General features: G+C 41.6%; 2 protein-coding genes across 2 annotated transcripts in view; one reads left to right on the top strand and one right to left on the bottom strand.

Moving 5' to 3' along the window:
• Positions 1–15,001, bottom strand: part of Cox7c (Cytochrome c oxidase subunit 7C) — a 149,577-nt gene that overhangs the window by 24,169 nt on the left and 110,407 nt on the right. The gene's annotated exons all lie outside the window — the stretch shown is intronic.
• On the top strand, positions 7,444–14,393 carry Twi (twist). The gene is made up of 2 exons (XM_076768973.1): positions 7,444–8,752; positions 10,482–14,393. Exons 1-2 carry the CDS (start codon positions 7,750–7,752, stop codon positions 10,616–10,618), a joined length of 1,140 nt encoding a protein of 379 aa, XP_076625088.1. The 5' UTR covers positions 7,444–7,749; the 3' UTR covers positions 10,619–14,393.

The raw sequence follows: 15,001 nt of genomic DNA, 5'->3' as shown, positions 1-15,001 counted from the left end.
TTCGAGAGAAAAATTCCTTACCGAAAATATAGTTTGTGGTCAGAAATGCTGCCCTGAAATTTCATGCAAATCTTTAAAACATCATAACTCCTGAACAGATTGGACGATTTTAATGTTTAAAAAAGCAAACTACGCGTATTTTGATGGAGAATATGTAGAAATTGCAAAAATATTCGAAAAGTTGATCCTTAACCCCGCAAAATGAGAAAAACCCCCTAAAAATGATCCAATTTTCAAACAGCCATAACTACTACTATAGCGAATATATTTCAATGAAACTTTTTTCTCAAGTAGAGATCATGGGTACCTTCAAAAAAGTATTAGACAACTTTTCTGTAGGGCATCAAACAAAATTACTAAAAATGAAAAACGAATTTTTAAGAAAAATTGACAGGGGGGGTAGGTGCCTAAATTTTTCAACGAAAAAAAAAAATTTCAAATCGTTCTGGAAAAATTATTTTCGGTTGCGGGGGTTAATTAGAATCATTTTTGGTGAATAGACATACCCCCGAAATCCTACTCAGTTTCGAGAGAAAAATTCCTTACCGAAAATATAGTTTATGGTCAGAAATGCTGCCCTGAAATTTCATGCAAATCTTTAAAACATCATAACTCCTGAACGGATTGGACGATTTTAATGTTTAAAAAAGCAAACTACGCGTATTTTGATGGAGAATATGTAGAAATTGCAAAAATATTCGAAAAGTTGTTCCTTGACCCCGTAAAATGAGAAAAACCCCCTAAAAATGATCCAATTTTCAAACAGCCATAACTCCTACAATAGTGAATATATTCCAATGAAACTTTTTTCTGAAGTAGTGCTCATGGATACCTACTAAAAAGTATTAGACAACTTTTCTGTAGGGCGTCAAACAAAATTATTAAAAATCAAAAACTAATTTTTAAGAAAAATGGACAGGGGGTAGGTGCCTAAATTTTTCGACGAAAAAAAAAAATTACAAATCGTTCTAAAAAAATTATTTTCAGTTGCGGGGATCAATTGCAATCATTTTTGGTGAATAGACATACCCCCGAAATCCTACCCAGTTTCGAGAAAAAAATTCAGTACGAGCAGAACTTTAAACGTTAATAATTTCTTAAAGAAGCCTCCATCAACAAATTGATATTCTTGATTTTCATCTTATTTTGGTCTCTAGAATCTCTCATTAAGGATTCTAGCAGTAAAAATCTAATGTGACTCTACTAATTGTCCCCGGATCGTAATACATTTGACATATCTGTCGTACAACTGATCGTACAATTGTTACATATCCGTTTCTTATTAGCTCCAGTGAGTCGAGTACGTCGATAAATCTTGCGAACGAAGATTATATACGTCAGGTACGAGTTTGCTGGGGCGCAAAACAACGACCGTAGAAAAGCTGAGGGAACGAAACGGAAGTACCGGATCCGCGAATCCGAGCGTCTGTTCATCGGTAGGTAGGCCGTAAACTTGAAATATCTGCGGACGGACAATATCTCCCATGGCTTCTCGGCTAACATTATTGCCCACGTGCTGCTCGCCAAGTGTCCCCGGGTTAAACCGTACGCATTATAAACGCTGCCTTTACGAGCCGCGCCGACAGATAACTTCTACAATGTTTGCACCGGTGGCACTATCTTCGCCATGTGTCGAACACACGGCGGTGCCGCGTCGAGAACAGAGCAATAAGGCCGAGGTAGAACGAAAACCGTACGCGGAGGCACGTTCCTTCCGTTTTCGGGACCACGTGGAAAAATTTACCTCCGCGGGATCTGACATTTTGGACGAACTGTCACATCCAAGCAATTGACAAATGTTCTTTTTAAAACCTGAAAGGGTGTTAGCCTTTCCACCTTTGTAGTCTTTAATACATTTCATTTTCAAACACTCATGTGACTCAAACAAGCGAATAACTAATATGACGGCTATGATAATTGAAAGTTCTATCGCTCTGATTGGAAAACTCTACACTTGTGCATCTGAATTTTTCTGTTTGTTTTTTTAGAAGCTTCAAGAGTGATTTGTATTGTTCTTTATCGATCTACAAAGGTTCCCCTTAATTTGATTAAGAAAAGGGTCCGACTTTGGTCACTATTTTCTACCTTTCTCTAACGTTTCATTAATACTATTTCTATCACAGTTTTACGCATACTTATTTCGACAAAAGGTGTCTATTGACGCCTATGCATTTGAATTCAAATAATTGTTCATGTGCATTATTTTAATATCATGTTACTCAGAAAAATGTCTAAGTGTAGAAAATAATTTTATGTTAAGAGATGTCTTTTGATAGAAAAAGCGTTAGCTAATCACTTCTTCTGGAAAGAGTTGGATGGCCGACGAAGGAAGCCTGTCCTGCGACCTTGCCAATTTTCTTCGCGGTCCCACCCGGGACTTTCACCTTTTTCCTGGCGGGAACATGTGTTTCCGACTGGCAGTTGTCGGCAGGTCGCGAACACATGTTCCGGGTTGCCGTTCGGCTCGTAAATGCAAATTCGCCAGTGGAACGGTCCTCGAAGTAGCGACACATGGACCGCCGTCCTGCGTCTATTGCCGTAATGCTAGCCGTCCATCCCTCAAAGGCTACCATAAATGTTGGTCCCGAAGGCTGGCGAGTATGTTGTGCAAGTTGAACAGTAAAAACAGGGACACTCGATGGAATAAACGCAGGCCGAGTTTGGGAGTGCCTCCCGAAAAATTTCCACCGTGAAAATTCTTTAGCCTAAAATGATTAGATAGGTAGTGAAGCTGTCGCCTGGCACAGTTGAGCAATATTAAAAATTTTATATTCATAATTTTATTACAACTCATCGTCCTCTTCACCCTTTACACAGAATAAAGGAGTTAAGAGGATTACTTCGATCCACAATACCTACTTATTAACTTTTAAGTCTATTATACGCCTAATCCCCGATTTACTCGGTACAAATAAGTCGAATTGCCCGATTTTGGTTTAATATATTCGGAATATACGAAAAGATTTCGTATCAAACGACGGATAAGCGATAACAAACATAAAAAAAATTAATATTATATCGCCCTCGGCAGCATTCTCTATATAGCCAAAGCTTTGATTCATAAAGGGCCATTAAACGGCTCTTAATTAGTTTTTTACGAGGAAGCATACTGATTTTTATGAACGAGGAATTATGAAGCTGTTCGTGTAAATCGAAAATTAAATGTAATCACATAAGTAACATAATGGTTGAAGGACGATGTAGTTTATTATTTACGGGTATGGAATTTTTTTTACCTTAAAAAGAGAAATGAGATTAAGGGTCACTTTGAATCGCCATTCGAAGGAGTTCTCGGGGTTTTCCAACCATAAACACCCAGATGGTACTCTGTAGTGGTCGACTGTAGACAACTCGGCGCCCATTTTATGACTAGGTGGGAGCAAGAAGCTTTGAAGAGGGGAGAGGTGACTGGTGCCCATCAGGTGCTAATTGCTCTGCTGGTGGCTGAATTCAACCTGAAAGCACGTCCCGCCTCTGTCACCAGTTTGCTGGTGTATACAGCCCCTTCCATAAATCCCTATTAAATCGGATTTCGCGTCGAAAAGGTGCGTTATTATTGAACACCCGTCGTTGCTAATTAGGAGATCCAGACGAGATGTCGGCGACAGGTTTGCTGGGAAATACGTGCCCTGCCGAACAAATGTTTTATTGCTTATTTTGAGCATTTAGAAGGCGCATGCTAACAATTAAGTTACAACCTGTGATTAATTCGAATAAAGTTAACGATCGTCTCCTTTTTTCCTTTTCTTAATCACACAGGTCAACAAATTTTATTCCTATTTATTTATATATATTGAGATAGAAAATAACGTATGAGTATATTAAAACAAAACACATTATTTTTAAATTTGTTACGAAGAATTTTCATAACATTAAAATTACTGAAATTATATAAATTTTTATATCTTTATGAACTGTTAAACGATGGGGATTGAGGATCAAAACTGCAGACTATGTAATTGTTAATAAAAAAAAAGGACTCGAAGGAGTCGACAGGGACTCTTAAGCCTGCAGTCGCGCACGACGAAGAACACATTTATGTACATCGCGCGTATACGCCGATTAAACGAGACCGAGCACGGGCAATTAAGTCCGCGTTAATATCGTGAAACGGTGCGTGCGGCACAAGTATGTGCACGTGCATAAGCTTTTCGGGAAAGCAGTCCACACTCTACACAAATATCACACGTAACTTATTTACCGCACAAATGGGCATACCGCATCAATTTCGGTTAATGATTATTTTTTTTTTTATCGCAGAACATCATAGTTCTTCATGTATCATAGCTATTCATGCTCACCATGCATTCCTTTGTAACAATGTTGGTCACTATCAAATATTATCAAGTAGTTCGTATCAAAACACGAACCTAAAGACAGTCCAACATCCAAAGGCTATTCATCCACCGTCAGATAACAATCTTTAACATTAATCTGCTTTCACTATAAAATATCAAGAAAGATAGATCAGAGGAACAAAGCGCTTCCAGGTTCTTCCATCAATTTCCTAACACGACCACCCAAGCAGCGATGTTCGCCAAAGTTTTCTTCAAGGAATGCGAACAATCAGGTCGAAATGCTCCTAAAGCCGATTCACTAGATCCACCAGAGTTTCCCTATTATTTTATAGAGAAAACCGTCGGTAGTTATTAGGAAAATATAATGCCATTAATCATTTATGAACAGAATGAATGGAAAACAATTAATACCTGGGTTTAAAAAGAACTACCAAACGCAGAGCAAGTTCATCCAACTCTGATTCTAGCTGAATGTTACAGGTAAAAGGGTTCAATTATAATTTCTCTCGCTTTGACAACACGTGAACCACGACGAGCGCGTTCGTCGTTAACGTCAAGATGCGTTTGTCGAAAGTAAAGACATTAGCGAGTTTCATCGCGGTTTGTTTCGCCATCGGATCGCGGTTCTGAGAAGTGAAACGACCAGTAGAAACACCCGAGTCTCTTGTAGTCATCCTCATCTCACTGGGATCCTGGCCGCGGTCCAACTGAAAATCAGATCGCCAATAAAGAGGCCGATAAATAACGCGGTCGAATGCGAAAATAATACTAGCCGATGATCAAAGTCGAATAACTTGTGGCGTCTTCCTGTTCCCGCAGGACGGTAACTTCCTCAACCTCTTTCAGTTCTACTGGATAGCCATTCAAATTTGCTCCAACCGATCCTATGTCCAAACAGTCTGGACAATGGAAGTAAAGGAGAAGAAATAAATATAACCGACGAAGAAATGAATCCTGACTGAGGAATAAACGTGTCTGAAACAGAAAAAAATAATAGGCAAAAAATTGATAGATTGTTTGGAGAAATAAACAGTAAATGAAAGTGTAATAAGTATTTTTAGCAAAGTTATATAGAAGAACAAAAATGTGTACAGAAGAAATCATCGCATCGGAATGTCACGACAAAGGCACACAAAAAGACATCGACTAAAGGAAAGAAGTACAAAAATAAGCAAACGAGTAGTTCGTTGAAACGACGAAAGAAATAGATTTTGAAAGGTTTGAAAGCACGTCGTAGGGAAATTGTATCGAGGTGGCCGTGGTTTGTCTGGTTAAGGACAAATTTAGTACTTTTCTTCGCAGCCACCCCCGCAAATAAATTTCTCGTAGGTGTGGCGCGACGTCGAACGAAATGGTAAATCACGAGGCGGAGGCAAAACCGTGGAACTCGTGAAAGCTCGAAAACGCGGAATTTATAGACACCTTCAAAAGAGCTTTCGTCCGTCACAACAAACACGTCCTGGCAATCCAGCACAGTCATCCATCACGCTGGTCGCCGTGGCGGAGCGGGTCTTGAGCGCGATTTTGAATCGTTCCACGCCGCTTACATTAATTTCAATCCCGAAAACACTTCCACCGAAGCTATTTCAGATTAAAACATCCATGAAGCTAGCGCCGATATTTAGTTCCCTTTAAGCGTCCAATTTGCACCTTCTTCGTCGGCCATAAAGACGTCATTCGTTGACCAGAAGAAAACTTGAGAGGGAAACTTTGAAGCAGAAAGCTTCTACAGTGGGTGGCTACATTATTAATTGTATGTGTTAAAAGTACATTTAACAATTGATAAAACTACATATTCTCAGTCGAATTAAAATTACTTTGCCTAGCTAAAACGTTTACTGATTCTTTTAGAAAATAATTATTATTCTAGAAACTTTTAAATAGATCTTGGAGGCAGCTTCAACTATGCTACAACTATACTACTAAACTATACTAGAAATCACCCCGAGCGGAGAATTTTAAAATTCTTATATAAAATTTCGGAAGTCAGCTAGACGTTAACTGTTTCTCGTATAAATTAAAGAGTTTATATAGGTGAAAACAATGAGAAGCATGCATTAGGTTGAACAAGAACGGAGAATCGTCCGTTTTCGCGCCATTCCATAGCAAGCGAATGCGAAGCTTCGCAGATCAGAGCTTGTTCTTCGCGATCCCTCGCCTTGTTCTCACTGGCTCCTCGCGATATAAATATTCAACATGGGTCGTCCCTCAAGACTTCCATCTTTCTTCTTCGTTCCTGTCGTCTCTCTTCCGCCTGAGTCGTCCATCTCTCTCGCGGACGCGGGAAATCGTAAACTCGTTCCTTCTTCAGCCTCTACTCCCCTCGATCGCGATCACGGAGGACCGTCGATCTTTCCACCGTCTTCTTTCACCTCGATGATCGAACAAATTGGAAAGAAATTGATCTTTATCTAATAGCTTTTCTGATTGTTTAGCTAATACCTTTTTCTTCCTAAAATTAAAATTACCGATGAAAGTAAAGAGATTTTAGTTAATTTCTGTTTGAAGGATATTCCATAAAATGACTTTCCCATGGCCTTCGAAGGACTTAGATTGCTATAAAAATATGCATACGTGGTCAATGGCTGATTCTTTGCACGTTACTAAGGGAAGATCATTATTTGCACACATGTGTAGAAAACTTTTCTATATATTATTCGTTTTGAGAAACAGGACAACTTCAGGGGTGTCCTTTTTTTTTGCGATGTGTACTTTCGTTAGCCACTGTACGAATAAAAATTCAAAGAACCTTGATTTCCATATTTGTTCCTTGACCTAACAAATTTCTCTTCCCTTCTCTCGGTGGTCCTCTCGCATTGTAGATACAATTCTCTTGCTCTCGGATTCTTCTTCGTGATCAGAAATCCCTCTCCCAGCCTCCTCCTCATCCGAGCCACCATCCGTCCTTCCCTTTCTTTCTACGGGAGAAGATTCGTGGGTGGGGACTAACTGACAGACGTGACGGATAAAAGAAACCATCCGGGCCCGTGGAGTGGCTGCGTGGGAGGTAGAGGGGAGCAGGGAGACAGAGGTAGGGGAAGATGCAACGGCAAAAGGTGGGGGTGCAGCCCCATGCTCGGAGGCGGGGTTCCTTTCTGACATCCAAGAAGTCGACGGAGGCCCTGTTGGTTCAGACCTGTGTTAACCTTCGTGGAGAGACGTGTCTTTGGCGAGAAACCTGCTCGAAGGTAGTTGGACGTTTCCCTTATCGATAATATATATTGGTAGTGTCGACTCTGAACAGACGAAAGGTCTCGAGAACCAGCAGGCCGACTGTTTTTGCTCCGAGTTTCGTTTCCTCCGGTGTGTTTTTGAGAAAACAACTTAGTGCGAACAGTGGTGGTGAGAGTGTTCGGGGTTTCGAAGAACCGCGTCCACGGGAGCAGAAGAACCCGTAACAGTTCCGAAAAGAATCGCGTTCTTCATGCGTTGACAGTTCCGACGGGAAACAATGCAGACCACGCACCCGGTGAGCCTTCAGTCGCAGCGTATCCAGGGCATTTACACTCTGGACAATAACGACAGCTCCGGTATCCCCCACAGCGCCGGAAGTTCGGCCAGCAACTCCCCGAACCACTACGAACGGTTCTCACCGCCCACACACCTGATGGATCTCAGCAGCCCGCCGGAGCACAGAGATCTACCAGGCTACCAGACACATCATCACCATCATCATCATCAGATGATCTACCAGCCACCCGCCTACCCGATATATGGAAATCAGGATGAGACGAAGAGGTACCAGGAACACGCCAGCAATAAGATACTCAGGGACCTTCAGTCGGAGGTGACCGAGTACGACAGACGTTTGCACGACAACTCGCCGGGTTTTCTGTCGGATCATAGTCGAGATCACGAGCAGAATCTCTATCTAACACCCTCGCCGCAGATGTACTCGTCCGGTGGTGAAGAGATCGTGCCCAGGCATCCTCAACAGAGCTACCATCACGTAGAGCCGATGGATTACAAGCCGGAGATCGTGGATTACAAGCCGGAGGTTCTCGAGTACAAACCGGAGATCGTCGATTATAAATCCGAGATCGAGCAGCAAAGGTACAAACAATTGAGTGAGATAATGGAACCGTCGTCCTCGACGAAAAACTACGCGGTCGAGGGGTCCAGGGGCAGCGGAAAGAGGAAGAGGAAGTCCAGCAGTGCCGAGAACGAATCCGAGACGGAGAGCAACGCCTCCTCGACGAAGTCGAAGTTCAGGAAGAAGAGCTGCGCGACGTTCGAGGAGATCCAGAACCAGAGGGTGATGGCGAACGTGAGGGAGAGGCAGAGGACGCAAAGTCTGAACGAGGCGTTCGCGGCTCTCAGGAAGATCATACCGACGTTGCCCAGCGACAAGCTCAGCAAGATCCAAACACTTAAGCTGGCCACCAGGTACATCGACTTCCTGTTCCAGGTGTTGCACTGCAACATGGAAAATACCGACGCCGCCGATGATGTTGGTGAGTCCTATTTACTTTCTGAAAATTGCATTAATCCATGAACGTCGAGTGACTATAGGTCAATCTACTTTCACGATGTTTGCGTTGAATTAAAATTAATAGAGTGTCTTATCTTTTTGCCCGTGACTGTAATATCGTGTTGTCATTTAACGCAGCAGAGATTGTGTTATCAACCCCACAGATTTTTCAATGATCTTTAAAACAGGTCCGTCAACCATGATTGTACTGTAGCCTTCATGATATAGCGAGGCCGTAAATTTCTTTGGACATTAAAACAGATACGTATCGACTGCCGAAACAGATAAAGCCTCGGGCCACGGTCAGCACTGTAAAAAAAAATGTCAATGTATCTACAATACTTAACTATATGTTCACAATATATGAAATCGATGTTTTAATGCTTAAAGAAATTTACGACCTTGCCATCTCGCGAGGGCTAGAGTAAAAATTATTATACGAAAATCCATACATTCCCTGCAATAGAGAAACGAGCTTAATCGTTTAGATGCTACCTCATGGTTACCGTTTTTTCTAAACACACAATCTGCTTTCGTACGGGATACTTGAGATCGTTTGGACTAGGTCTATGAAATCCTCTGTCTCCGTAGCAATTCGTAAATATTGTGCCTACGGCGAATCGACTCGAGTACCCGGGAAAACTATGTTTGCCCAAAAGGGTAGCGAGACACTCGCGTAAGAGCTTCTGGGGTGGCGCGCGACTAGCCAGTTTCTGACTCCCGAATCTGGGGACCCCTTCATCGCAAGGTTCTGTTTAATTACACTGCACTGTAAATAAACGCTGACTAGCCCCTCTAAACACGTGGTACTTGGTTACCGATGAACACACCATGCAACTCTCTCCATATCTTCGTAACAACTGGCTATGGGACACTGTACCATTATTACAATTGTAACTATTAGGAGTATACAGAAAGTTTCTTTTATGTTAGTTTAATACTTAAGGGGGTACCTTTCTAGTAACTTTCGCTTTCCAAAGAAGTTTGGAAGTCACTGTTCTAATTCTTCCGTAAGAATCCACGTTCTTGGAATCGCAACAACTTCCGTCGACGGGACAATTGCGACAGAAATGCGTCGACACGACGAACCGTCGTGCTCGTGGCGGGTAAATCATCCCCCAGTATCTCATTCAGAGGCTGACAGGGTACAAGACGACCTAGTACACGGCAAACCGCGACGAGATAAGCCATAACTTCAGGTGACTAAAGATATCGAGACGTTAACTGGTCTGAAGGCACCGATCGCAGTCCCCTTTCGGCGAGCAACCGGGACGCAAATACCAGTTCTTCCTTTTATTTTTGCTGATACGCCGTCGCGTCTCCCCTCGTTTTGCTGTGCGTTTTTTTTACCAGGTCGGCAGTACCGCGATCTTTTCGGGCCGTTCTCTTGCCAGGGACGCGGCGTTCTTAACTCTCCGATCGTTGATTAAACCTGAGAGATAGGTCAGAAACAATTATTCGATTGTATGCGAAGCACTTTTCATTTCTCGATGCTAATATCGTAGATGTAGAGAATTCTACATAGTGGCGTATTTACCACGAGACTGAAAAAGCCTCAGTTTTGGACCTTCGCGTAGAAAGGGTCTTCAGAGAACTTCATGTTTGTTGATTCTTGGAATTTAACTATTATTAACTTGACTTGTATAAATTCCCGTGTTCATAATTCGAATGCTAGAACACATTCGATAAAAGACGGAATTTTCTTTTTCCAGGTGACAGAAATCCAAGAAGCGCGGTATTGGCTGCGAGAGAAATAACCTCGTCGTCGTGCAGCTATATGGCGCACGAGAAGCTCTCGTACGCTTTCAGCGTTTGGAGAATGGAGGACGATTGGAACTCGAACCTCTAGACAGATCTTCCATCAAAAGCTCTGCGCTTCAGTCACGAGGTAAAAGTCTAACGGCGACAAATCACTCTTGAATTACAAAGAGCGAACGTAAGAAGAGAAGACTAGGTCAATTTCCTATTTTCGCCGGCTCGAAAGTACCGAAATTGCATATAGACGTAAAAGACACTAACAAGGGAATATTGTCAAGTAACAATCATCAATTAGAATGGAGCTTAAACGGTTCTTACGAAAGCGTTCGTATTTTTCAATGTAAATAAAAACATGAAATAACGTTTTTTTCTAAAATAATCTCCTTTAATGAAACACATGTATTTTTATTTTAATAAATAATTTGGAGATTGATCACTTGGAGATGTTCCCTTGCGAATATACAGCGTTGCTATGCGTTTGAGAATCGGTGGACTCGTGCTCGAGCGAGTTTCTAGGTGCGATTTCCATTTGTTTCCTAGCCAAATCGAGGTGAATATTTCTTAGAATTAGGACTGGGACCATTGTAGAATTTTTCTGTATTCGAATATTCGATTATTTCAATGCTTCAAATATTCAAGGTTCGGCGAATATAATTGGAATGTATCGTTCGAAGACTATGTCGCGGCAGAGTAGGAGTTTTTTTACCACGGAGTTCGAGAGTCGAAGGTCTTCGATCTAGGACAGAGGCGACTAGTGTTTTAAATGCAATTAGAGGGACCACTGTCACACTTCCGCGGATTCAGCGATGAGTAATTAATAACGATCGTTTCTCCTCACCGTCAGGACATTGTTGGCTCTTTGAAATCCAATCACGACAGTTCATTTCGCGACGCGATAGATCAGCCGGACCCGCTAGTCTCCGTGATAATGTAAGCCAATAATTTACGTCTTCTCGTCGGTCTATTAACGGTGCGACAAGTTTGGCTGGCTGGCCAATTCCGTCGTAATTTCTGCACCGTGTGAAATCCCGCAATCGTATACGCTGGTCTTATTAGATCGTGCTCCCCCGCCGTCGGTATCAATCTCAGGAATGATCCGTTCCTGGTTAGAAACGGAGATCGTGAACTATTCCGACTTGCGAATCTTGATTCAGGTGATCTGAAATGAGCATAATCATCACAGTGTATTAGTTAGAGGCATGCTCTGGCTTTAATCTGGCTCGGCTGACCAGTTCTTGCAGCGCTTGTTAATATATATTGCTACTCAAGTCTCAACACATTGACTATCGGACTAATTGTAAGTCATGACATTTTCTACGAGATTAACATTTTTTGGATAATTTTTAATATTTTTCGCTATTGTATCGGAGTGGTAAAGCTGGAGCAGGATAGTAATCGTCGAAATTTATAAATATTTCCCTGCAAACACGTAAAACCGTTTCTTTGTATACAATTAAGTCATTCAATTGTCGATTATTGCTGGGATTTCCGACATCATTTTCTCTTGCTACTTTCGCTACCTCTCGAAACGTTGGTGGCGAATCCGTTAGGGTAAATTTATGGCCTCGGCAGTGAATGCCTTGAGTACTGCTCTCTAACTTTGTTCTGCGCTTTCACCGTAGTAATCGATTCTAGTTTCTGTTATAATTAATCGCGAAAATGAATGTTAAATTAAAATATTAGTCTACATTTTATATCCAAATTAGCTGATCTATAATTTTCCCAAGTAGACTTAAATGAAAACATCACGAATGAATTGATATACGAAGCAACTCGAATCTCCTCTAAAATCTTCCTTTTCTGGTTGAACGACGAGCACGGTTGCGTCATTCGTTACAATTTTACAAGTTCTTTTTACGACCGAAGATGCACAGTCCCGACGCTGTGGAAACAAGCCCTAACCGGCCGACAGAGTAGATGAAACTTAAACAAAACAACAGCGGAGCAGCGTTAACGAGCATTTTGGCGCCGATACGTCGGTCGGTGCACGATTTTTTCTCTTCCCTCCCCTTACTCCCTTCGAACCGTTCGAGGAGCATTCTCTTCGATATCAGGCCGACGGGAGCTTTGTTTCTGAATCGAACCAACGACCGTGTGAATATATCTCGAACGCGGCCGGTTATTTTAAACCGACGGAAGGAAAAGTTGCGCTGCGTTTGACTGGCTTAACGAAGACACGCCGCGTTAAATCCGCCAGCGTCTTTATTGCGGCACTGAATCTTCATGAAAAAACGCCATCCTTCCAAACGAGGTGCCATCGGCGTTCCCCTCGAGAAGCTGTCACGATCGCCAGAGAATGCTCGGGGAGTATGCACGTTCTTTTTTCGTCGCATGCCTTCTTTCGGAAAGTTTTTCGAAAGGTCTGCTCGACGTACAATACTTTCTCTTCGTGAGTCTCCCGGAGGACGGAAGAAATAGGCAAATGGTCGATTTAAAAATAATATTATAACCCTTATGTCAATAACCGGATACTAAGGCGTACTCTTTCTCACGTTTCATTATAAAATGATTAATGTTCTTGTGTTATCGCAAAATAGGTTTGGATCCTCGTTCCATAGACAATCCTACGAGAAATTTGCATCTTCGGTATTTTTTCACGATTCTTTTTCCATCTTAGCGAGGGAAGACTGCAAGAATTGGTAGGTTGGACGATACCGTCTCGTTTCCGTTATTGAAAGAAGGATTTTAATTGCAGACTTAAACATTCATCAACGTTTCTGTTCGACGACTGTCGCCGAGGACACCTTTAGTAGGCGCGAATATTCTTTTTCGCGGCGACGTGCGCCGGTGCCAACCATAAATCTCTTTGAATTCAATTAGCCAGGAAGCCTGACATCCCGAGACTTCTCGGAGAATCAGGACACCCAATGATGTTTCCCCTGCAGTTCTCTTTGCAAAAGCAAACTCATCCTCCAGTCGCGAGACGCCCTGAAAAACGCATCGGGCGCGTCTTATTTCCGTCCTTGAAACCATTTCGCATTTAGTAACCGCGCTGGTTCATTTCTTTCATTTCGTCATCGATCGCTGGATCAAGTTCTTCTCTTATGTCTCCGTGATATTTTTCTCATAGCAACGTCTCAGGATTGGTAGAAGTTTTGTTATTTCAATGGCAACAGGAGGAAGCAGTAAAGTATGTTGCTGAGTAGTTATACCGAGAGAAATTATTATTACGACCGATACACTGTACGCTATGTCTTAGAATTTGTAACACTAACTTCATAATATAATACTGCAACTTTACTTAATATACTCACAACTGCTATTTTGGTAGTCACGATTACATCTTGCATCTAAATCAACGCTTCATGGCTGAAAATCGCGCCAAGATTTTCGATCATAATTCAGACATCCCATTTCGGTCCAGTTCTTTCTAAGTTTGACTCTAAATTGTACATCCTCTGGTATCGTCCAAAGTCACATCGTAGCCAGCCCAAAGAACATAACTGCTATCAAAATTACAGAAACGAATGAATCAAGTTCTAGTATATTATCTCTGACAAAGATCTAAACTGTCCTTACTCGTACCAGTTCTCTGTCCAAGATTCTAGGAGATTTTGTATCAGATCCAAAAGAAAGATTCCCTTCTCTCTTCCTAGGAGGGACGATCCAATCGACCAGCGAACAGAATCGTCCCCAATCCCAAGTCTCGCGCAATTGTTAGCGATTCGTGGTCTACTAAAAATACGGCTCCAGAGACGAGCAACCGAGTGACAATCCCTCTCTGAATCCCGCGCTGACATCCCTCGTACCCGCCAAGTTACTCAAAACAATGTTTGACACAACGTTAGTCGAGTTTTACTGCTCCGATAATGGATCGCTGATGGTCTTTGGTCGTTTTTAGCTGATAGAAGACGAAATCTGCGCCCTCGAGAAGTGTGACAGTCATTCTGTTGCTCTCCCTTGATTTTGAACATCCTTCGGCCGAGTCTTCTCTAAAATGTAAATACTATTTGGTAAATTGTCCAAGATAATCGATGACTTCCTAAAGTTACTATGTTATAATCTCGCCGAAATATATAAATTATAGAATTCTGGTGGTAACATACAGCGGGCAAAACGATTATGGAATCACGCGAAAAGATCACCTATTTAAATTATTTCATAGTTTCGTTACATAATGCTATATTAGTAATTTTAATTTTATTCGGTAATTGCGTTCTTTTTGAATGATTCATTTTTCTAAATATTTTGTCAATTCGATATAAATGAAAAAGGAACTTGATAGAAATTATACGACACCAAAAAACTGCGACTTGTATTATAGACAGTCTATTTAATTCTAAGGAATAGTTATACCGATCCGTGTATATTTTATGAGAAATATATTAGATAAGAATCGAAGACATGTTGAAAAAACATTGAGGGAACCAAAGATAGTGTAAATAATGTTTGACAGCGTCTACCGAATTTATCTTTATACTTATTTCTCGATGAAGCAACGAAAAGAAGCAATTTTGCATTTTGTTTCCTTTCA

The sequence above is a fragment of the Colletes latitarsis genome, chromosome 7, assembly GCF_051014445.1.
Source record: "Colletes latitarsis isolate SP2378_abdomen chromosome 7, iyColLati1, whole genome shotgun sequence".
NCBI lineage: Eukaryota > Metazoa > Arthropoda > Insecta > Hymenoptera > Colletidae > Colletes > Colletes latitarsis.
The sequence above is the reverse complement of the archived record's forward strand: the minus strand, read 5'-3'. Positions and strand labels throughout refer to the sequence as shown.